This window comes from Crotalus tigris, unplaced genomic scaffold (assembly GCF_016545835.1).
Source record: "Crotalus tigris isolate CLP2741 ecotype Arizona unplaced genomic scaffold, ASM1654583v1 scf7180000024314.327548, whole genome shotgun sequence".
Lineage (NCBI taxonomy): Eukaryota > Metazoa > Chordata > Lepidosauria > Squamata > Viperidae > Crotalus > Crotalus tigris.
Genome location: NW_024100486.1, coordinates 84,206 through 109,275, shown reverse-complemented (window position 1 = coordinate 109,275; position 25,070 = coordinate 84,206). Strand labels below are relative to the sequence as shown.

Below are 25,070 nucleotides of genomic sequence, written 5' to 3'. Positions count from 1 at the left end.
TCAGGAGAATAATAACTCAGTCTCTACTTAATGATCCGTCTTTAAAAAAAACTGGACAATGTATTTTGATTGCAAGGTTTTCGTGTTCCGTGCTGATCACCCCAGAGTTCATCTTTTAGTCTTAACTGCTGGACTGGAATGAACTCAGGAATATTGGAGAAAAAAGATCAGATTTCTAATGCAAAGACTTCTTTACAAACCAAGTTGATTTAATATTACTGCTTTGGAAGGAAGCTTGCGAACAGCTTTGCATGTCCTGGGTCATGGTTGTCCCACAGGTGCTTTTTCGGGAGGCAAGTGGACTTCCTTTTTTTCCCCTTTTTTGAAGATGTTTCGCTTCTCAGAAAACATGGCAGACTACAGGAACCGTTTGCGTTTCAGTTTAAGATGCAGACCACACAGACTCAGCCCCAATGGCCTGTGCCCGTCTTCAACAGGGAAGGGATCCAGGGCAGTAAACATCCAGCAGCCAAGAAGGCTCCGCACCCATTTGCACCACTCAGGTGACCCTGAGGACACAGGTAAAAACCTTCAAGTGGCCTCAAACGACTCTCCAAAAGAAGGCAAATGACCGGCTGTCTGCAAGGAGTATAAATCCTTCCGTTTCCCCACCATCCATTCAGAGCTGAAGAAGCCTCTTGGATGAGAAGTGAAACGTCTTCAAAGCCAAACGAGAAAGTCCAGTTGCCTCCTGAAAAAAGCACCTCTGGGACAGTTTTGCGTGTATTCTCCTTTAGGTCCTTTCCATGCCTGTCTTTCTCTCTCGACTGCTTTTCCTTAAACAGCGGGCACTCTTCCAACATTGCACCATCAGAGTTGTAGGGGCAGGCAGTTCTGTCCATGAACCTCTCTGCTCCCAATTTATTTTCTGGTACCTGCCAGTGTATCTCATCGATGCGATCAAAGAATCAGACTCCTGTTTAAAAATTGAACACGGAGAAGTTTCTTCATGTAGAATCGAAGAGTCTTGACTAGTGAAAAAAGAGGCTGTTATCCACGAAGGAGAATATTTGTAGGGTTGAAATGAGGGGTCCTTGGTGCTCTCTGAGCTTGCTTGTTTTCTTGCGGACATTTTATGACCCAACTAGGTAACATCCTCAGTGCTAGAAATGAGCGGGGTTTGTGAAGAGGAAGAGGAGGGGGGAGGAGGAAGAGGAGGAGAAGGACAACGACTATGGATTCCTTGATGCTCTCTGAGCTTGCTTGTTTTCTTGCGGACGTTTCATGACCCAACTAGGTAACATCCTCAGTGCTAGAAATGAGCGGGGTTTGTGGAGAGGACGAGGAGGAGGAGGAGGAGGAGGACAACGACTATGGATTCCTTGATGCTCTCTGAAGTTGCTTGTTTTCTTGCAGACGTTTCATGACCCAGCTAGATAACATCATCAAGGCTAGTAGGGAGTGCTGTTTGCTCTCAGTTTATATTCTGTGTCTTGCCTTTCTGGGTGGGTGGGGGAGTCTAAGGGATCCTTTGGTTGGGCTGTTTACTGTTGGCACTTTGACAGTTTCTTGATTGGGGTGTTGCTTACTTGATTGTTGGTCTGAAGTTGACCTTGGAGTTAATCTCTGCTTATCTGAGTACTGATCATTGGTGGAGAGATGCTGGAGTCCTTTTCTCTTTGGGGCTGGTTGATTGTCTCTTTTGCACAGTCTATAGATGTTGATAATGCCCATGTGTCTATTGATGGCTGATTGTCAGAGTGCCAGGCTTCTAGAAATTCCCTGGCATTTTTGGACTTGGCCCGATCTAGGAGAGTCACATTTTCCCAATTGAAACTATGGTTGAATCTTCCTATATGTCAGTGGTGGCGAACCTATGGCTCGGGTGCCAAAGGCGGCACTCAGAGCCCTTTCTGTGGGCACGCACGCCATTGCCCCAGTCCTAGGCCTTCAGCTGGGTTTTATAAAACTTTTTTGCTTTAGGCCTCCGCCACCGTGTACAAAAAAAAGGTTCAATCAGTCAATTTCAACTTCTCGCGGGAAAAAAAAAGATCTTGCAAAGTTGGAATTGATTGATTGAACTTTTTAGTCCCACCCAGTCTGTCATTACCATCGCAGCCACGCCCAGCCAATGGGCCACGCCCACCCGGCACCCGATGATGCATAAGTGGGTTTTGGGTTGCAGTTTGGGCACTCGGTCTCTAAAAGGTTCTCCATCATTGCTATATGTTGTGAAATTAAAGAATTTTCATCATAATACAGACTGTCATTGTTGGAGTCAAGCTAGATAAAGTGGAATATCAAAGTCAAATGAATTATAGCTATTTGTTTAGCGACCATTTGAAGTTATGACAGTGCTTAAAAAGGCGACTTATGACCACAGCTGTCACAACATTCCCCCCCCCCCCAGACACATGATCATGATCTGGATGCATGACAAGCGTTCAAATTTTGAGCACGTGACCCTGGGGATGTTGCAACGGTCATACGTGTGGGAAAAATGGCCACAAGTCACATTTTTCAGTGCCGTTGTGACTTTGAATGGTCACTAAGCAAACTGCGGTAAGCCAAGGATTACCTCCACACGTCCCCAAAAGAACATCGGTCAGCCTTTGGTCAAGAGCAGATGGAGCAGTGAGAAGGGACAATGAAACTTGGTGTAATTCAAGTGAGCAAAATAATAATAACAATGAAAGTTAAATGTTGCTTTAAAATATAATTTTAATATCAATCGTTGCCGAGAATGCCTCTGTGAGTGTTGCATAATCAGATCAATAGCTGGACTGTCCAACTGCGGGAAAGCCACTGCATGACCCTGGTACAGATCCCCAGTGCTGTAATTCTGCACAACCTTAACCCATTCTCATCAACCAAATAGTCCCAGGACCACAATCGTTGACTGTGCGCTGGGAAATTACAAGCACAACCTTGTTTTATTGCCTCTTCTTTCAGATCTGCTATTATTAAGCTGCCCTGTTGTGGTAGTAGTGGTGGAGAAAAATCTAACAAACAAAATGGAGTCTTGAACCCTTTCCCTTCCTGTCTTTTAGATGCGTTCAGGGTCAAACCCGGTTTCTCTCTTTGCCTAATCCAGGGGTAGACAACCTTGGCTCTTTTATGACTCGTGGACTTCAACTCCCAGAATTTCTGAGCCAGCATGGCTCAGCTTGGAAACCTCTCCCTTTCCCCTCAGCATGGCTGGCTCAGGAATTCTGGGAGTTGAAAATAAAAAGAGCCAAGATTGCCTACCCCTGACCTAATCCTATCAGAACTGGACAGATCCATCTTGCCCCCCCCCCAGACAAAGACCTTTTGCAATCCTATCTAAACCAAAGTATAGAAGCCACTTCATCAATTCATGATTTACTCCAGTGTTTCCCAACCTTGATCACTTGAAGATGTGTGGACTTCAACTCCCACAAATTCCCCAGCTGTGCTGGCTGGCTGGGGAATTCTGGGAATTGAAGTCCACACATCTTCACATGGCCAAGGTTGGGAAACACTGTCTTAGTCCTAATAACGAATGCTAATAAAGTGAGGGACTTTAAATATCACCCTCAATTAGCCCGATCATCTCCATTTTCCATCTCTTTAATGATGGACTTCCTTGGTTTTGTTCCTGGGATGTCCAGAATTGTGAAAACAAATTCCCAGTACAAAGTCAAGGGCCCAGTCTAGCTTTTCCAAAATTTTCCAGCAAATCAACTCTGTAGGATTTCCTCCGTTGTAACCTTCAACCTCTATAAAACTGGGGCCGTTGTTCTGAGGCCATTTTTCTTCTACAAAAGACACCTGATGGTCATTGTTGTAAAATTTGCTTCTCCTCATTGTTGAGCTCCAGACTCTGAATATTCCACCCTGCTTCAGATGGGGGCATAAATTATTAAAGAAACAAATATGAAAAGGCCCCGCTCTGGAAATTTGGAGAGGGAAAGAACTACGTACAGCTTAAATATTTAATATCTAAATATTAATTCATAGCATGTAGTAAGTCTTGTTGGTTTGCTATTGTGATTTCTAAGCTCAGGGTCTTCCATTGATCCAGCTGGTCATATTTATTTTTAAACTAACCATGGTTTAGACAGATGTCTGACTCCAGTCTAAACCTAGATGTGATTCATTCATTCATTCATTCAATTTCTATAAGCCGCTCAACTCAACAAAGCGACTCTGGGCGGCTTCAAATTCTAAAAGGGTATAACAAGTACAACAATTTAAAAAACATTAAAACAAATCAAAACATCTACAAAATAGTTAAGCACAAACAGCAGCTGTGATTATTAATTAACGAATAGTAAAGCCAAGTAACAGAGCCCTTAACATATTCCACGCCCAGTACCTGAGTAAATAGCCAGATTTTTAAAACTTTGTGAAAAGCCAATGGGATTAGGACCATTCTGATCTCTGAGGGGATGGTGTTCCCCAGAGTGGGAGGGCCACAGCAGAAAAGACCCTTCTATTCCTCACCACTCAGCATTCTTTGGCTGACATGATCGGCAGCATGCCCAATCTGCTAAATTGAATTGAATGGGTAATAACGCTTGGGAAAAAACCATTCCGTCAGATAATAAATATAAAATGGACTGGACTGGACTGGACTGGACTAGACGGAAGGGACCTTGGAGGTCTTCTAGTCCAACCCCCTGCTCAGGCAGGAAACCCTATACCATTTCAGATAAATGATGGTTCAATCTCTTCTTAAAAATTTCCAGTGTTGGAGCATTCACAGCTTCTGGAGGCAACTCGTTCTATTGCTTAATTGTTCTCACTGTCAGGAAATTGCTTCTCTCCTTGATTACTTTCCATCCATTGCTTCTTGTCCTGTCCTCTGGTGCTTTGGCAAATAGCTTGACTCCCTCTTCTTCAGGGCAACCCTGATATGACTGAATTTAAATGCGATACTCATGGCATTGGACATAAAATAGGAAAGATGAATGTGATCTTCATGAATTACCAGCACAAGAGGCAGTGTTCCTTTTATTTGCATGAAGCTTTGGACTATAGGCTATAGCTTGGAAATAGCTAGCAGGACGAACAATTAATAGGTCTACAATGAAGTTATTTAGTGTATTTAAAAATATTAATGAAAGCAAACCAAATGATTCCTATGTCCAGTCTTCTTAATGAGGAATTGAGTAGAATCTGTGTCTGGCTACATGCACACAAACAAACACAAAATCACCCACTCCTCAACATAGCCCTCCAAAGCTGCTATGAAGTCCCGGAAGTGGTTCTTTCAGATCCCATCCCACTGACCAGATAATGCTCAGTTTTTGCAACTGAATTACTCTTCATTTTCTGGTTGATATTTCTTTTTTTTTTTTTTCTAAAAAAAACCTATCATTTAACACAGGGGTCCCCAACTCCCAAGCCTATATGAAACCGGCCCGTGCAAGCGGCGGGCCATCACACATGCATGATGCATGCAGCTCATCCTGTTCAAGCGGCGGGCCAGTGTGCATGCACACACGTGCTCAACTCAACTTGTACAAGTTGAGCTGTGTGCACACATGCGTGCGCCGGTCCACAGCTCGCACGGCCCAGTTCCCTCTCTCCCCTCTGCCTGGCTGCCAAGCCGCAAAGGTTGGGGACCTCTGACTTAGCATAAAGCTTTGGCAGCAAGTGAATTGTCAGTTGCTAAAACACTTCCATTATACATGAAAAACCTTTCTGCTCTAATTTCTTTTTGCTAAGTCTTGTCGTTGGGCCTTCTTTATTTTTTTCCTTTCCCACCGTGCTCTCTTTTTCTAATTGTTCTCCTTCTGAAATCTCAACTGCTTTGAGCTGCTGTGCCAAATTTCTTAGTTTTAGTCTAATAATAATAATAATAATAATAATAATAATAATAATAATAATAATAATAATAATAATAACAACTGGCCTACAAGAAAGATCAAATGAAGAACAGAATAGAGGCATGGGAAGACAAAGCACTACATGGCCAATACATGAAAAAAATAGCTGGGAAAGCAGATAATAATAAAACCTGGCAATGGCTAAGAGCAGGAAAACTGAAGAAAGAGACCGAGGGACTAATTCTGGCTGCACAAGACCAAGCCTTAAGGACAAATGCATACAAAGTCAAAATTGAGAAGACAGCAACAGACAGTAAGTGCCGCCTATGCAAAGAAGCTGAAGAAACAGTGGACCACTTGGTAAGCTGTTGCAAGAAGATTGCACAGACTGATTACAAGCAGCGGCATGACAAAGTAGCAACAATGGTGCATTGGAAGATCTGCAAAAAATATCATTTGCCTGTAAGCAAAAACTGGTGGGATCATAAAATAGAGAAAGTCATAGAAAATGATAAAATTAAACTGCTCTGGGACTTCAGAATTCAAACAGACAAGCACCTGCAACATAACACCCCAGACTTAACAATTGTCGATAAGAAAGACAAAAAAGTCTGGATAGTGGACGTGGCAGTGCCTGGAGACAGCAGAATAGAAGAGAAAGAACTGGAGAAGATAACAAAATACAAAGACCTACAAATAGAAATAGAAAGACTGTGGCAAAAGCAAGCAAGGGTAGTACCAATAGTCATAGGCTCCTTGGGTGCAATCCCAAAACAACTGGAGCACCACTTGAACACCATTGGCATTGACAAATTCGCTATTAGTCAATTGCAAAAGGCGGCCTTATTAGGAACTGCTTCCATCCTGCGACGATATCTGTAATACCATCAAACATCCACATCTGCCTATCCCAGGTCCTGGGTAAGGACTCGATAGGTAGACAAAATGCCAAATCCAGTCTGAACATCTGGCTGACTGTGCGATGATCCATAATAATAATAATAAAGTTGGAAGAGACCTTGGAGGTCATCTAGTCTAACCCCCTGCTCAGGCAGGAAACTCTATACCATTCCAGACAAATGGCTGTCCAGTCTCTTCTTAAAAACTTCCAGTGTTGGCGCATTCACCGCTTCTGGAGGCAGGTTGTTCCACTGGTTAATTGTTCTAATTGTCAGAAAATTTCTCCTTGGTCTAGGTTGTTTCTTGTCCTGCCTTCAGGCGCTTTGGAGAATAGCTTGACTCCCTCTTCTTTGGGGCAGCCCCTGAGATTTTCTTTTTATTTATTTATTTATGAGACTTATATACCGCTTTAAGTGCAAGCACTCTCTAAGCGGTGTACACCAGTAAGCAATGTCTGTATATATTTACATTGCCCCCAACAATCTGGGTCCTCATTTTACCTACCCCGGAAGGATGGAAGGCTGGGTCAACCTTGAGCCGGTGAGATTTGAACTGCTGACCTGCTGAACACAGTCAGCTAAAGTGGCCTGCAGTACTGCACTCTAACTGCACTCTAACTCTGCTATCATGTCTCCTCTCGTCCTTCTCTTCATTAAACGAGACATACCCAATTCCAGCAGCCGTTCCTTTTTTGTTTTAGCCTCCAGTTCCCTAATCATCTTTGTTGCTCTTCTCTGTACTCTTTCTAGAGTCTCAAACCTTTTTTACCAAAACTGGATGCAGTACCTGTTGTCTGCTGTATCTTTACTCTTATTTTTTTTTTTTTTGTTCCTAACTTTTTTTTCTGCAAGTTTAGGGTCCCCTTTGTTTATTGTTTATTGAATCTCCTGGTGATTGGCCCAGAGTCACTCAGCTGATTTTCATGCTTTCAAAATAATTTGAAAGAAAACTAGATATCAGAGGTACTTAAAGTATCCATTTGTTGGAATCTATCTTCTTCCCTTTCTCCCTTCCTTCCTTCCTTCCTTTCTCTCTCCCACCCTTCCTTACTTCCTCCCTCCCTCTCTCTCCTTCCCTCCCTCCCTCCCTTCTTTCCCTCCCTCCCTCCTTCCTTCCTTCCTTCCTTCCTTCCTCTCTCCCTCCCTTCCTTACTTCCTCCCTCCCTCTCTCTCCTTCCCTCCCTCCCTCCCTTCCCTCCCTCCTTCCTTCCTTCCTTCCTTCCTTCCTTCCTTCCTTCCTTCCTTCCTTCCTTCCTTTCTTCCTTCCTTCCTCTCTCCCACCCATCCTCCCTCCTTTCCTTCCTTCCTTCCCTCCTTCCTTTCTCTCTCTCACCCTTCCTTCCTTCCATCCTCCCTCTCTCTCCTTCCCTCCCTCCTTCCTTCCTTCCTCTCTCCCACCCATCCTCCCTCCTTTCCTTCCTTCCTTCCTTCCCTCCTTCCTTCCTCTCTCTCACCCTTCTTTACTTCCTCCCTCCCTCTCCCTCCCTCCCTCCTTCCTTCCCTCCTTCCTTCCTCTCTCCCACCTTCCTTCCTTCCCTCCCTCCCTCCCTCCCTTCCCTTCCTACTAATTCAATTTAAAAACGTTGTTCATGCATGGAAAAGTTATTGGAGATTAAGTAGCTAAAAAGGATTATGAAAGCAATGGACTATTCAACAAATTAGTTTTGAGGTTTGCGGTAATATGTGCAATACAAAGAGTTTCCTTCTGGTTTTATATTCAGAATACATGCCACACTTTCATGCACCCTGGTTTCTGCTTTGATTGGCCTTTCTATTTATTTTTTAGTAGAGTTCTATCAGCCAGAGCTCCTCTTTGTTTAAATTGAGGATATATTGGAGAATAAAACCATTATTTTTTGTGGTAAACTTCTCTTTCAGGAATGAGAAAATGGATTCTTTCTTGTGGGCAAGTTTGAAACCTTTGCCTAGACCAGGGGTAGGGAACCTTGGCTCTTTTATGACTCGTGGACTTCAACTCCCAGAATTCCTGAGCCAGCATGGGGGAACTATGGCCCCTTCATGACTCGTGGACTTCAACTCCCAGAATTCCTGAGCCAGTATGGCGGAACTATGGCCCTTTCATGACTCATGGACTTCAAGTCCCAGAATTCCTGAGCCAGCCACGCTGAGGGGAAAGGGAGAGGTTTCAAGGCTGAGCCAGGCTGGCTCAGGAATTCTGGGAGTTGAAGTCCACGAGTCATAAAAGAGTCAAGGTTGCCTACCCCTGGCCTAGACACTTGGACTTTTTTTTAAAAAAATCGTTATTATGTCAGGGAATGCATTTTGTATATTTCCCTTCTCGTTTTTATCTCCGCAATCTCTGAAGAGTTGCCTCTTGATTGTCACGCATGGTGGCAGCTCCAGAGTAGCAACAACAATAGGTTTTCATCCAGATGGCCCAATGCTAACCGTTGTGTGTCTTCATTCTTCACTGGAAACGAAAAACCATTTTATTTTAGAGAGAATTGGCTTCAGCACATACCATTTGTATGAACAGCCCTCATTTAGTTCTGCCTGCTCTTTTCCATCAGTGTAAGTTTAATTTCAAGTGCATTGTTTTTATTGTTCCACTTATGTATTTTTAAATTGCTCTAAGTAGCCTTGAATTTTGGAATAAGCAGTAAGAGGCTTTGCAGATTGAGTAGATAAATAACCGTACATCACGTTATGGCCAGATAGCTCTCTTAACATTTCTCTCCTGCTTCTTATTGCTACTCTTTGCTAAGAGTTCACTACCTAAGAGGAAGAACAAAATGTGGGGTCCTTGGTGCTCTCTGAGCTTGGTTTTTTTCTTGCAGATGTTTCATTACCCAACTAGGTAACACCATCAGTCGTAGAAGGGTGTGGAGTTTGTGGAGAGGAGGAGGAGGAGAACTAGAACTATGTGATCCTTGATACACTCTGAGCTTAGTTTTTGTGTTGATTTTGTTTTGTTTTTTTGGCAGATGTTTCATTACCCAACTAGGTAACACCATCAGTCGTAGAAGGGTGTGGGGTTTGTGGAGAGGAGGAGGAAGAGGAGGAGGAGGAGGAGGAGGAGGAGGAGGAGAACTAGGACTATGTGGTCCTTGATACACTCTGAACTTAGTTTTTGTGTTGTTTTTGTTTTGTTTTTTTGGCAGATGTTTCATTATCCAACTAGGTAACACCATCAGTCGTAGAAGGGTGTGGGGTTTGTGGAGAGGAAGAGGAAGAGGAGGAGGAGGAGGAGGACTGTGTGCTCCTTGATGCACTCTGAGCTTAGTTTTTGTGTTGCTTTTTGTTTTTGCAGAGATTTCATTGCCCAACTAGGTACCACTATCAATCCTAGAATGGTGTGGGGTTTGTAGAGAGGAGGAGGAGGAGGAGGAGGAGGACTGTGTGGTGCTGGTTGTTTTTTTCGGATGTTTCATTACCCAACTAGGTAACAGCATCAGTCTTAGAAGGGTGTGGAGTTTGTTGAAAGGAGAAGACTGAGGGAGAAGACTGTGGAGTTCTTGGTGCTCTCCGAATGTGGTGGTTTTCTTGATTCTTTCATTACCCAACTAGGTAACATCCTCAGTGCTAGAAGGGAGTGGGGTTTCGTCTCTGTTTATGTACAGGTGGTTTGTCCTGTCAGTGGCCTTTGTCTTTTAAATGCAGATGGACTGCTGAATCTTGTCCTGATGGGTTTGTTCTCCTATGTCAGTGATGGAGAACCTTTTAGAAACCAAGTGCTCAAACTGCAACCCAAAACCCACTTATTTATCGCAAAGTGCCCACATGGCAATTTAATCTGAATACGGAAGTTTTAGTTTGGAAAAAAAACAACTCATACCTTAACATCTTTTGTCTTAAAAGAAAAACACAATAACAGAGCTTTCAGCGATACAAATAACTTTTTACTGAAAGGTAAAAGTTTGCGTTTGGCATGCCCTTGAACACTTAATGTGATTTTTGCTGTTGTATGCATGCTGATAATTTGTCTAACCGTGGCTCAAACTTTGTAAGTTTGAGAGCAACACGTGCAGCACTCAGGTCATCTGTTCGTCTATTTCTGGCGTCAGAGTTGATATAATTCAAAGCTGAAAACAGCGTGCTTGCCCCTGAGGCTTGTTTTGGCTAGGAAGGGGCTTGAGAAATAGCTTTTTCCTGTGAAGACTTAGCCAAAGAGCGAGGTGTGTGTGCCCACAGAGAGGGCTCTGAGTGCCCCCTCTGGCACGCGTGCCATAGGTTTGCCACCACTGTCCTATGTTGTGCCATGCATTTATGAAGTGGTTGTCTTGTTTCCCCGGTGTAGACATCTGGACACGGCTCACTGCATTGTACTAAATATACCACGTTGCTTCTGAGGGTTTTATCCTTGGGGTGGACAAGCTTCTGCCTTAGTGTATTTGTGGGTTTGAAGTGTGCACATACGTTGTGTTGGCTGAAGATCCTCCTGAGCTTTTCCGATATTCCTGTAACGTATGGAATGACAACGTTGCTTCATTTAGTTTTCGGAGTATAAATCCTTCCATTTCCCCACCATCCAGTCAGAGCTGAAGAAGCTTCTTGGATGAGAAGCGAAACATCTTCAAAGCAAAACAGGAAACTCCAGTTGCCTCGTGAAAAAGCACCTTTGGGATAACTAGGACCTGGGTGACCGAGAATCTCCATAGACCTCTAGTGAAGAGCAGAAAACAACTGGGCTGCTGCCCTTGAAAAACATCCAGAACCTCCATTTGATTCAAAATGCCGCGGCCCGCGTGGTTTTGTGCAGACCCAAGTGTGCACATGTGTCACCTCTGCTTTGGGAGCTGCATTGGTTGCTGATCTGCTTCCAGGTGCAATTCAAGGTGCTGTTTGTCACTTTTAAAGCCCTTCCTGGCTTGAGACCAGCTTATCTGAGGGACCGTCTCTTGCCGGTCACATCCACCGGACCCACTAGAGCGGAGAAGCAAGGAATGTTCTGGGCCCCATCCCCTAAGGAGGTACACCTGGTGGAATCCAGAAGAAACACCTTCTCCAGGGTGGCTCCTTCCCTTTGGAATATCGTCAAACAATGGATGGAAACTAATCAAGGAGAGAAGCCACCTAGAACTAAGGAGAAATTTGCTGACAGTGAGATCAATCAACCAGTGGAACAACCTGCCTCCAGAAGTCATGGGTGTTCCATCACTGGAGGCTTTTCAGAAGAGACTGGACGGCCATCTGCCAGAAATGGTGCAGGGTCTCCTGCTTAAGCAGGGGGTTGAACTAGATGACCTACAAGATCCCTTCCAGCTCTATTTTGATTGATTAATTGATCCCTTCAGAAATTAGATTGGCCCCCACTTCGACACTCTTTCACAAGGCCCTGAAGACTTGGTTTTGCCAGCGGGCCTGGAGAGCCCAGAGTGTGACGGAGCCCGTCAAGTTGTTTGATTGCTTGTTGTCGCCAGGGGGTGGGGAGCTATGCAGTTTTTTCCCCCTTATAAAGTGTTTTTATTGCTTGTAAGCCACCTAGAGTCCCTGTGAGCAGATAGGTGGTCATATAAATTTTCTAAACAAACAAAGTCATGCTGCTTTGGGGGTTTAGCATGACAGGGATTGCAGGCAATTTGATTTGTCCCCAAATTACTGCTCTGTCTGTCTGTCTGTCTGTCTGTCTGTCTGTCTGTCTGTCTGTGTATATCTATATCTATATCTGTCTGTCTGTCTATCTATCTGTCTGTCTGTCTGTCTGTCTGTCTATCTATCTATCTATCTATCCATCTCTCTCTGTGTCTATATCTATCTATCTCTATATCTATCCATATCCATCTCTCTCTCTCTCTCTATATATATATATATATATATATATATATGTGTGTGTGTGTGTGTGTGTGTGTGTGTGTGTGTGTGTGTATGTCTTAAGTGTTTTTATGATGCACCCGATCAGCCCAAATATGGGGAGAACTCTCTCTAATATCCATCTATCTCTATATCTATCTATCTATCTATCTATCTATCTATCTATCTATCTATCTATCTATCTATCTATCTATCTATCTATCGAGACTTCTAAGTTGAAACATGAAGCAGAGAGTTGATAGCCAGGCTCTGAAATGCATCAGATAGATTTACAGCAAATTCACATGTAATAGGAGGCTCAGCTGTCACCAAATTGCCATTTGGCATTTGTGTGATTTGTCTGAGGAGAAGGCGTTCAGCTTTTATGTTATGAATCTGTTTTGTTTGGATTGACCTGCCTACTCTCTGGCTTTTTCATTAGGAAGAGCCGAGCGGTGCCAAACCTGCTGTTGCAAATTAAAAGAGGACCTGGGCTGGGAAGACTAAAGGGAAAAAACACTCGTGCAACAATCTGGGAAGGGGCTCCGATGGCCCAGGAACAATGCCCAGGCTCCTTTGATTAACAAATTTCAGCACAGATTTGGATGGTTGGGACGACAACATCAGCAGCAGAAAAGGATTTTATCCAGCCTCGTGCTTAGTGAAGCTGAAACGAGAAGCCCGACAGCAGCCCGCTTCAGATTTTTTTCCCTGAAAAAAAAAAAAAAAAGGAGAGGGGAAAGGAATTTATTTGCCTGGTTTAAAGAGCCCAGGCCAAAAGATTGCGCTTTTCTCATTACTGAATTGGCCTCCAACAGAGCAGCATTTTCCTAAGACCGTTCCATGGAATTTGAAAGTAGGCAGGAACTTCATCCTTCAATATCTTTTCCTATTTGCAGGTAGCCCTCGGCTTACAAGTTTTCGTTTAGTGGCCCTGGGAAGTTACAACGGCACTGAAAAAAAAGTGACGCGTGACTGTTATTCACACTTAACGGCCCTTGCAGCATGCCCACGGTCACACAATCAAAATTCAGACACTTGGCAACTGGCCCCACTAATTAATTGTTCTCACTGTCAGGAAATTTCTCCTTAGTTCCAGGTTGCTTCTCTCTTTGATTGGTTTCCACCCGTTGCTTCTTTTTTTTTTTTTCAGCTTCAGTAAATAAAGAACTTTATTTTTAAACTGAACTCCATTTTAATGTTTCTTGCTCGCAGCTGCTACCTGTCCAGCAATCCTGTCCAGATCCCTCTGTCCCTGAGGGTAAGTTTGCGACCTCCATCCTGGTCCTTCTCCACCATTTTGAGCCCTTCCAAAGCCTGGAGCACCCTCCTGGCAACACTTTTGGAGCCCCAGCTGAAGTGACTGGGCATCACGCCATTACGCTGGCGATTCCCCATAGATCTTGGTCATGGAGCCGACTCCAGCACCACCCCGAAGATAAAGGTGACGGGCCGTGGACGCAGCTCTGGTATAAAACCAGTTCTCATCATATGGAGCCAATTCTTTGTGCTTGGCTAGTTTGACTGTGTCCACCCATTCAGGTACCTTTAGTTTACCTGACTTTTTGAGAAAGGCTGCAAGGGCCCGTACAAACTCCTGCTGGTTGACGTCTTTTACAGTTACTCCAGGCATCGTGTTGCCGCCTCAGCGCTACCAGGCAGGAAAAAAAAGCTCCACCCGTTGCTTCTTGTCCTGCCTTCAGGTGCTTTGGAAAGTAGCTTGACTCCCTCTTCCTTGGGGCAGCCCATCAAGTATTGGAAGATAGCTATCATGTCACTCCTCGTCCTTCTTTTCACTAGACTAGGTCTACCCACTTCCTGCAATTGTTCTTTGTATGTTTTAGCTTCTAGGCCCCTAATCATTTTTGTCGCTCTTCTCTGAATTCTCTCCAAAGTGTCAACATTTTTATCTTTTTCATTAACATTAAACTTGATAATGCTTTTTTTCTCCCTCTAAGAAGGCTCAGCACCACTCTTAGATGTAGACTTTAGACATTTGACTGGTCTCCAAGCCTTATGGGACAGTCCAATGAAAGCTAAACTTACTCGCCTTCCCTTTTAACGTGGTGGTGTGCCACACCTCATCTCTATGTATCCGTGGAAAGCCTCTGATATCACATCCAATTAAAACTTTAAAGGTCATAAGACAGAAACTTCAGATTGGAGAAATTGATTTCACCTCTCCCCCAACCAATTAGTCTACGATTGATTTAGGGTTTGTATGCTTACAGAGACTAATTATTTCCTGAACGCAAAACATAAGCTGGCACTAATAAACAGGTAAAGACAGCTTGTTCTGTCAAACGATCAGCCCTGTTTGCAGAGGCTCAGGGAGGTGGCCAATTACGGGGAAACTACCCTTAGAGAGCTGCTCATCTGAAGCAAGGAATGGTTTCGTTTTTGCTCCCTCGCTTAGACAGAAACGGTTCATGGCACTCGGAGCTCATTTAACATTCTCGTTTGCTAGGGAGTAAAGTCCGGGTGTCGTGTATTTGGCTCGCTAACACAGATGGCGCATCAAAGTAGAGTGTGATGACCCAGGGCATGGCACAGAGGCCGCACCATCAGCTGGCAGTTCAAACCGCTCCTTTATTGCTCCAAATGTTCCCCAAATGCTCCCACATTCCCAGCAAGTCCCAGAACAAGTAACAAGCAGGGAGTTGGACTAGAAGACCTCCGATGTCCCTTCCAGCTCTATTCTGATTGATTGATTGATTGATTGAACTAATCAAGGAGAGAAGCAACCTGGAATTAAGGTGAAACTTCCATTTGTCTGGAATGGTAACAGGGAACTGATCCTGAATCTTTGGACTGAAAAGATTGGAGAAATTAAAGAAGGCTTTTTCTGAGCACTAACCCAGCCATTGTAGATGACCAGGCTGAGCCCAAGGGAGGGATCAAACATGTCATAAGTCATGAGTCCCTGTGTGTCCACAAGAGATCTAAATCCACTCCACCTTGAATGACTGTCTTATCTCCCGCGCATTTCCCTTGACTGTTAGTTGGTCAGATTCTTATAGTGAACTTAAACTTGCAATCAGCCTTTAGTCTCTTTTTTCACTTGTTCTGTCCATAAGCCTATTATCCTGGCAGCATCCATATTTTCCTTGGAATGAGCTCAGTGTGTGATTGCTAATTACCTTGCCTTGATTCGTCAAGAGAACCAGAAAATTTTAATTTGCCAGATATGTCTCAGCAGAGAAGCCCAAGACGTGTTAAACACGTGCACGAATGAAAAGCTTCCTTTGCGGTCCTTGCAAGAGCTAGTTCTTCATTCGTAAAGCTTGTCTATTCACCTGGCCCTCTTTTTTTTTAGTTCTGAAAAAATGTAAGACTAACACCTGTGGAGAAATTTAACAGCATCAAATTCCTGGGTGTGCAGCTAACGAGTAGGCTGGCTTAGTTGCTCAACAACGAAACCCTGGTGAAGCGGGCACAGCAGTGCCTGCATTTTCTGCATTGCATGAGAAAAGCACATCTTCCTTTCCCTGTCCTTACCACTTTCTACAGAGGAACGATCGGGAGCATTCTGTCATACATCATCACAGTCTGGTTTGGAAGTATCACTGCTTCAGACAGGAAGGCGGTGCAGAGAGTGGTGAGGATGGCTGAAAAGATCATTGGCAGCTCCCTCCCTCCCATCCAGGACATAGCACAGAAGCGTTGCTTGAGCAGGGTCCGTAAGATCATCTGGGACGCTACAGATCCTCTTCACAACCTGTTTTCCTTGTTCCCTTCTGGAAGGAGGCTTCGTGGTATCCGTAGCAGAACATCCAGATTCAGCCATAGTTTCATTCCATACAGCATTAACCTTGTGAACTCTCAAGCTTCCTCCTTCCGTTATAAATTCAAGATGGACAGTAGTTAATATTTATTTGTTATGTATATGTAGGGGTGTGGGTCTACACATATGTTGTACATAGTATGCTTAGATGTGTGTCATGTATGTGTTTCACTTTGAGAGTGGGCAACTAAATTTCATTTTTGATGTGTGCCGTTATGCCCACAGTAAAAAAATGACAATAAAGATTATCTTATCTTATCTTATCTTATCTTATCTTATCTTATCTTATTACTGTTTGTTTTTTGCCCCGTGGTAATGAGATCTTTGGAGTGATTTGTCATGCACAGTGCAGGCAAGTGGGAGGGGTTGTGACAGTGACAAAACATTAGGTTTAACTAAAATGGTTTACACAGACGAAACTAAAAATAACAGAGAGGAGAAGTTGAAGCAAGAATATGATGAAATGAGTGGAAAAGTTGACCTGGTTGATTTGAGGCTTGTTATTGCTAAATTAATCTACCAAAAATGAATGCTTCTGATCTTTTCCCTGCTCTGTCAGTTGATGAGGTTCTGAACGTGTTAAGGATGCCTAAACTCTTTTGGGTCATTCGGGAAGAGTTGATAATATGGAAAAAAATATATGGGTATATATTTTAAAATGTTATTCCCGCCAGTAACACCGGTACATATTTTTACTGATGAATACTATTTTGAATTAACTGCAGTTGCTATCTAATCGAGCTTAAAATGAACATCTGCCATTATTATCCATTGCATTTCTGTCTGGCTGGGTATGTGTCGTGATTTGTTGGTCAGTTTCTTTAGATTCCTGCGGATTTTTCACCTGTTAAACGATACCAATTTAACAATATCAAAAGAGAAAAATACATTAGGAATGCCTAGGTCAGGGGTAGGCAACCTTGGCTCTTTTATGACTCGTGGACTTCAACTCCCAGAATTCCTGAGCAAGCCTGGCTCAGCTTGGAAACCTCTCCCTGTCCCCTCAGCATAGCTGGCTCAGGAATTCTGGGAGTTGAAGTCCACGAGTCATAGAAGAGCCAAGATTGCCTACCCCTGGTCTATGTCAATTCGCTGCAGCCAACTTGCCGTGGCCTACTTGCCGTGGTCGACTCGTGCAGGACTCCTTGCGGTGACCATTCCGCCACAGGACAATTCAACGTGAGATTAGTTCCTTTTCTTCTTCATCAGCACATTGCAAAAGCTGGTAGTCACAGGAATGATTTTCCTTTGATACCAGAGATAAAATAATTTTAATGAAAGCGTGGTCAACAAAAATAAAAGGAACTGAGTGATTCCCGTGGTGTATTGGCCGCAGTGAATTGTCCCACAGCGAGTTGGCCGTGGTGAATTGTCCCATTCTGCAACTGAATGACCTGCTGGACCGATTAGGACATTGTACGGGTAGTCCTCAGTTTTTAACCGTTTGTTTAATTACTATTCAAAGTTACAACGGCACTGGAAAAAATGGCTCAGGATCAGCTATCAGGCTTACGACCATTGCAGTCACGTGATCAAACGTTGGGCACTGTGTCACTGGCTCTAGGATTGTCATTTGCGACCTTCTTAGAGAGCTTTTGACCAGCAAAGTTAAAGGAGGAAGTCCGACTCGCTGAACGGCCGCCTGATTTACTTAACAACCTGAGATTCACTTAACAACCACGGCAAAAAGGGTCGTAAAATGTAGCACTTCACAACTGTCTTTCCTAGCAGGAGAAATTTGGGGGCTCAATTGTGACTGTACGTTGAAGACTTGCGATCACAGTCGAGCCTAAAATTTCGGTTGCAAAGTGAAACATTTGTTAAGTGAATTTTGCTCCATTTTGTGACCTGTCTTGCTGCCCGTAAGCGATTCACTGCCGTTGTTAAGTTAGCAAGATGGTTGTTAAGTGAATCTGGCTTCCCCTTTCAAATTTGCCTGTCTGAAGGTTGCAAAAGGGGATCTCGTGACCCCCCCCAGGACACACTGCGACCGTCATAAATATGAGCCAATTGGCAAGCGTCTGAATTTTGGTCACATGACCACGGAGATGCTGCAGTGGTCGTAAGTGTAAAACAACGGTCATAAGTCACTTTTTTTCAGTGCCATTGTAACATCAGTCACTAAATGAACTGTTGTAAGCTGGGGACGACCTGTACTGCGGCATTCATTTTCATTTGCAACCTGCTTCCTCGTGGTTTGCAAAAGACATTAAATTTAGGATTTCACCTTCTCAAAGCAAAAGACATTCATCCCGTCTTCCGCTTTGTGTACTACAGACGTGCTGGTGGAAGGGAAACCCTGCGACTCGGATATTGTGGCGGATTGCACTGTCGGGGATCCAGTGAAGCTGGAAGTGAAGCTGACCAACTGGAGCAAGCACAGCGTGGGACCCTTCTCCCTCACTGTGATCCCCTACCAAGACTACCAAAACGGCGTCCACAATTACGATCTCCAAGAGGGCATCACTTTCGTAGGATCCAACACCTTTTACATCGACACAGTAAGTCCATGCTTGCTTGTATTTGTTCTGTCTCCAAGTTAAAAAGTTAAAGAAAGGAACATCGGTGGCGTTCTGTGCTTTTTTTTATTCAACACTTCCTGTGAAAGTACTTTGGAATCCCTCACCTGTCACTGTTTAAAAAAAAAAAAAAGCATGGATTTATTTGTTTGCTTGCTTACTTAACAATTTTTCAGTTTGTGCTCCGCTTTTTATAACACCAGAATGTTTTACGCCACCGATAAAAATGCAAAGTATGCAAGGAAACAAAATCGATACACTGTGTAGAAGATAGGGTCAATGTTCTTTCACATAGGTAAAATGGGTTCCAGTTATTCTTCTACCAGTTTGGTAAATTAATTGGGCCTCCTCCTTGACAAACATGAGGAACTATATTGTTGTGCTCTGGAGAATGGATGCTACAATGCACACAAACCCAGGGGTTCCTTTAAAATTGTGTGAAGTTTGCAACAACGGAGGTCCTAAGTGCCCTCTGAAGTTGGTTATTTTCTTGCAGACGTTTCATTACCAAACTAGGTAACATCATCAGTGCGCTGTGGGGTCGTTGATGCTCTCCAAGTTTGATAACGAAACGTCTGCAAGAGAGCACCGAAGACCCCACAGTTCAAACCACAGCTACAAATAGTTAGAACAATTAACCAGTGGAACAACCTGCCTCTAGAAGCGGTGAGTGCTCCAACACTGGAAGTTTTTAAGAAGGGACTGGACAGTCATTTGTCTGAAATGGTATAGGGTTTCCTGCCTGAGCAGGGGGTTGGACAAGATGACCTCCAAGGTCCCTTCCAACTTTGATGATGATGATGATGCATCATTGCACAGTCAGCCAGATGTTCAGACTGGATTTGGCATTTTGTCTAGCTATCGAGTCTTACCAAGGACCTGGGATAGGCAGATGTAGATGTTTGATGTCATTACAGATATCATCGCAGGATGGAAGCAGTTCCTAGTAAGGCCGCCTTTTGCAATTGACTAATGGCGAATTTATCAATGCCAATGGTGTCCAAGTGGTGCTCCAGTTGTTTTGGGATTGCACCCAAGGCACCTATGACTATTGGTACTACCCTTGCTTGCCTTTGCCACAGTCTTTCTATTTCTATTTGTAGGTCTTTGTATTTTGTTATCTTCTCCAGTTCTTTCTCGTCTTTCTCCAGCATGTAGGGAATGTAGAATGTAGAATCCACAAATGGGTTGTTTTAGTTTTCTAGCCCAGTCAGACCAAACAATTCTCTTCTATCCATTTGCAACAAAAGGCTAATTTGACCACCAGTGACCAATAGTCTCTTCCAGGTACATTTGGAGAAAATCAGGACCTAAACCAGGAACATGGAACCCCTTTTTAATGCAAGGATGGAGAAACTGAACACACACATGTGGTTCAATATATTTTGCGTTGTCTAAATCTGCTCAAGTTCTCCCATCCTTTTGTTTCAGGTTCAGCCGACAGAAAATTCCGTGTGTGTCGGTGCTCTTCTCTTTCTCTGCACTGGTGACTTTTACTTGAACATCAAGTTCCACGAAGACAACTCAGACAAGGAGTTTCCCCCTTCGTGGCTGGGCCTGCCCAGCGTTCACATCCGCGCTGTGCACTCTGTGATCCAGACCAAGTTGTAAACGTCAGGGTGTAATCGAACATAGCATTAGCCAACTTGCTCAGCAAGGCTGGCCCTGGGGTCGCCTCTCTCCCTTGCTTTCTACTCCAGGTTTTACTACAAGCCTTAAAGAGGCGTATTTAAGTTATTATCTAAAAGTAGCCAACTGTAAGTGGACAATCGCTTTTGCTCATTTAGGAAGAGGCAATGTTATATGATGAGGAACTCAATGTTCTTCATTCACAAGGGTTTTCGGGATGATCTCTCTCTCTTTTTTAGAAATATGTTTCAGTTATTAAGAGATAACACTGAACTGTATCCACTGATGTCTGGGGGGGGGGAAATAATCCTCAAATTAATTGCATCAAAGCTTGTCTACTTGGGTGATGTCTACAAAGTTATAACATAAGTCATGGACCTGCACCTCTACATTCTTCTTCTCCTCGCTCACTTGAACTTTCTGTATTCTTTCAAACTTTTAAAAATCTTCTACATTCTTTAAAGCAGGGATAGTCAACCTTGGCTCTTTTATGACTCGGGGACTTCAATTAGCTGGCTCAGGAATTCTGGAAGTTGAAGTCCACGAGTCATAAAAGAGCCAAGGTTGACTACCCCTGCTTTAAACTGTACAGGAGATGTAAGTCTTTTTTTGTCCTTCGCTGGCCAAGTTGGTTCAATTCTTAGGATTGGATTTAAATACAGTTTTTGAAATCTCTTTAGTTTTTTTTTTTTTCCTTTTTGAAAAGTAGCCCAGATTTAAGACAGTTGTGGCAAAATATAATTTGGTAGGTCCAGCGAGATGTCAAATCTCCGTTTTTGGCTTTGCCACTTTTGAACCTCTGGAGTTTGCAGCCTTGGAACACGTACTCCAGAGACCATTTTTCGACTTTTCAGCTGAATTTCAGAAGCATTTGGCACAGATAAGGCTTTGTTAGTTGAATGGAATGACATTCAGTATAATTTTTTTAAAAAAACGAGTATATGACAAGAAATGCAGACTCAAATGCAGAAATGCAGACTACATGCTGCTTCCTATGAAGAAGACTGGACATTTGTGTATTCCTTCTCTTTTTATCTGCTTCTTCCGTAGAAAGCCAAGCAATCAACTGAACTAGTTGGCTTTTGATTTAGGCAGAGACATTTGCCTGCCAGGCGTGCACAGATGGAAATGGAAGGAGTGGCTTGCCAAGGAAACGAATTTCAAATAATTCCAGCCCATTCCAGCTCCCTTTAGCTGCTATCGCTTACCCTGGCTATGAATTGTCATTTGCAAAACCTTTCGTGGGATCGTGGTTTGTCCCACCATGGATCCGTAGAGGAGTGATTATAATTCGTTTTGAAGACAGTTCACGCCAACCCGATTTTAAGCTTGAAACCCTCTTTCTAATTGAGCGTGGTTTTTGTGCCAAAAAATAAAAATAAAAATCAACATCATAGTTCAACAGTACGGGCTAATGGGATTGTAAGCTAAATTTGCACCGGCTTTTAAGGGTGTTGATTTAGGCCTGAACTTTTTTTTTTTTTTTTTAAAAAAAGTACTGATGTCAATCAGTGGCAATAGAGGAAAAAAAGATCAGGATTAAAAGCTACCAGTCAATCTCACGAACGATGCTTACCTAAGGGATATCTTTCTCCCGGCCTTCCTTCTTTGCTCAGTGCAAATTTGCTTCATATCATCCAATATTAAATAGCTGTCTCGGGAGTGCGCGCAGCAGAAATCCTGATTCTGCATTTTCCTTTGGCAAAGGGGACGTTACATTATGCATCTTTCTTCCCCTTTTAGCAAGAGATGGTTATCCTATTTTCACATGGCTGACACGCAGGTCTCTCTCTTTGTGGAGGATCGGGGTTCATAAAGGCCAAATCCATTGGAAAATGCCCCATTTAAAATTGGAGCATTTGCTTCAGTCTATAATCTCTGTATTTTGATTGGATTGTACGTAGGGTTTATTTTTTAATAAGAGAAATCAACCTGCATTCCATTTCCACACGATGTGTGTGTGTGTGTATGGGGGGGGGGGAAATCTGCATTTCATGTTATTTCTTCTCTCACCCTATACTACAGTTGTAGTGATTATCTGATAGCAGAGACATTAAACTCACTTTTATAAAATCACTGGATTTTTCTTCTGCCCAGGTCTTTAAAAAACCGGGCTTACCCTTCAGCAGAGCATTACCCAAAGACTTAAAATCCTTGTAGTTAGTTTGTTCAACAAGTTACCTGCGGTGGCTACCTGTATTGCTTGCTTTGGATGAGCAGCCCACATTCTCACTTGTGCGAAACAATCAACAAATCCCCGTCAGGCCTGCTAACCACCCATAGCACAATACCACTTCCAAATAAGCAAATATTTCCGCGTCGTCTTCCTTGCTCTTTCATCTCCCACCTCGCAGTCGCTTCAGACGCTGCTTGTCAGTAAGATCTCTTTAAATAATAAATATCGCTCCACGCAGAGTGACCTTCAGGGTGATTCCACTCTAGGAACGTAGCCTCTCCGTCTCTTTTTGCTCCCTTGAATGATGATCTGGTTTGGCGTTTTCCCGCCGCACAAATCCGGAGAAGAGATGCAGGGCTGGTCCTAATAGTTTAAGCAACCTGGAAATGATGCGTTTCTACTTAAGAGGTAAACTTCCTAACGTCGTCGTAATTATTTCACTGGGGTGCGTTTATGGCACGTTCACACGGAAGTACCTTCCACAGAAAGTTGTACGCCCACCTCCTGTTTTATTTCCTTATCTTATATGCATTAAAGTCTTTAATATATTAGAATTCCACTGGAGTTTCCTGCAGGGAGTGCCCTCAAAAGATAGCATCTCGGTGTATGTATGTGTAAGTTATTCTGTTTAACCTCTCCCAGAAAACACGGTTGATTTCATTATTTCCTAATGTGGTATGTAATGGGTCAGCTTTTGCTTGTAAATCTGGTGTGACACCATTAAATGAGTTAAGCCCTTCCTTGTTTTAAAATCTGTTACAAACTCAGGACAGAATCCGGCCTGTTCTGGGTGTGCTGGTGGCAAATTGAAACCATAAATTATTTGAACTTGTCAAATAAATAGCTTTCCGGGGCTTTTTTTTTTTATCCAACTGCTGGACTGCCTTTTATTTTTGTTGGGATTTTTTATCATTTCTAATTACATGTTCCCTTAGCAGCAGATACAGTCTGGAAAAAAGCAAGGAAGGTTTTCAGATTCTTTCCTCAATCCGGTAATATCGACTATGGTTTTTTTTTTTTAAATACAATTCTTGAAATAAAATGTGAGTCAAGGAATCCTCCCCAGAGAACACGTCTACGGCTGTGCTCTGGCATCTTGAATTTAAAATTGTGTCAGAGGGACAATCAAGCACGGATCCATTGGGAGACTGTGATTTTTCTTAGGGCTTCTGAAATTAAGGAATGGGTATAATTATCAGCTGTCGCCCAGGCTTCACCTTTGCCAATCACACAGTCTCTGAGACCTAATTTTGTCTCTTGGACCTCAGTCCTCCGAGCTTCTGTCTTTGTCAGAGAAATTCCCAAGACACTTAAAAGTTAGTGCAAAATATGATGGTCGAGATGCACAGTCTCAGAATGGAAAGATCTAGGTTAGTGATCAGTTATTTCCTAGGCACTACTGCATTTCCCCAAAAATAAGACCTGGTCTTTATTTTATTTTATTTTCCTCCAAAAGAGGCACCAGGTCTTATTTGGGGGGGGGGGTCTTTTCCACTCACCTCCGGCACCGACAGCCCCACCTAGCCAGCCCACTTCTTCTGCGGCATCCCCTGGCCTGCATTGTGCAGTCAGAGGCCTTTCCGGAAGGCGTCTGCAGCTGAGAACCGAGCTATGGATTGAATCCATAGGGATTGAATCCATAGCTTGGTTCTCAGCTGCAGAGGCCTTCTGGAAAGGCCTCGGATTGCAAAATACAGGCCGGGGGATGCCGCAGAAGAAGAGGGCCGGCGAGGAGAGGCGGCTGCAACGGTAAGTGAGTGCGGGGTGCATGGGGCAGCTCCACCCTCCCCACCCTAGCTCTAGCTTGATTTTAGGCATGCACCAAAACTAGGGCTTATTTTGGGGGGTAGGGCTTATATTAGGCCCATCCCAAAAATCAAGCTAGGGCTTATTTTCGGGGTAGATCTTACTTTTGGGGAAACACAGTATTGTGATGATGGAGAAGGCTCTTGGGAGTCCCTTAGACTGCAAGGAGATCTAGTCAGTCACTCCTAAAGGAAATCAACCCTAACTGTTCTTCAGAAGGACAGATACTGAAACTGAAACTCAAATACTTTGGCCACCCAATGAGAAGAGTGGACCCTGAGGTTGGGAAAGAGGGAAGGCAAAAGGAGAAGGGGACGGCAGAAGATGAGATGGTTAGATAGTCAGCAGTACAATGAACATGACTTTGGGCAAATTCCAGGAGACAGTAGAGGTTGGAGAGGGAGCTGGCATGGTATGGTCCATGAGGTTGTGAAGAGCCAGACACAACGTAGCAACTGAACAACAACGTGTCATGCTTCCGACAGATGATACTCTTCAAAGAACTTCAAGGCATTGTTTACCTTAAAGAATCTTTATTCAAGTAGCATGGCATCAGCACGTACATGGTTGAAGCCAAAATCTGAATTCCCCTCCCCTAAACATATAGTATCAAAGCACATTTCCCTCCTCCAATTAACAGTCATAAATCACATTCTCCAATTAGTTTGAAATGCAAACCTTCCCTCCAGTTCTCTAACCCGCCATTTCTTATCATCTCTTATTTCAAACAACCCTGAAGAATACTCTACTGCGATGTTGTTATGTCTAACT

General features: G+C 43.5%; 1 protein-coding gene and 1 pseudogene across 1 annotated transcript in view; one reads left to right on the top strand and one right to left on the bottom strand.

Annotated features, from left to right (window-relative positions):
* Positions 1–23,365, top strand: part of LOC120299796 (trafficking protein particle complex subunit 9-like) — a 239,579-nt gene extending 216,214 nt beyond the window's left edge. The window contains exons 8-9 of the mRNA XM_039325004.1: positions 18,447–18,670; positions 20,120–23,365. Coding sequence (XP_039180938.1) covers positions 18,447–18,670; positions 20,120–20,299 — 404 coding nt within the window. The 3' untranslated portion in view covers positions 20,300–23,365. The remainder of the gene's footprint in view (positions 1–18,446; positions 18,671–20,119) is intronic.
* LOC120299797 lies at positions 13,520–14,071 on the bottom strand (annotated as a pseudogene).
* Positions 23,366–25,070: the final 1,705 nt, after the last annotated feature.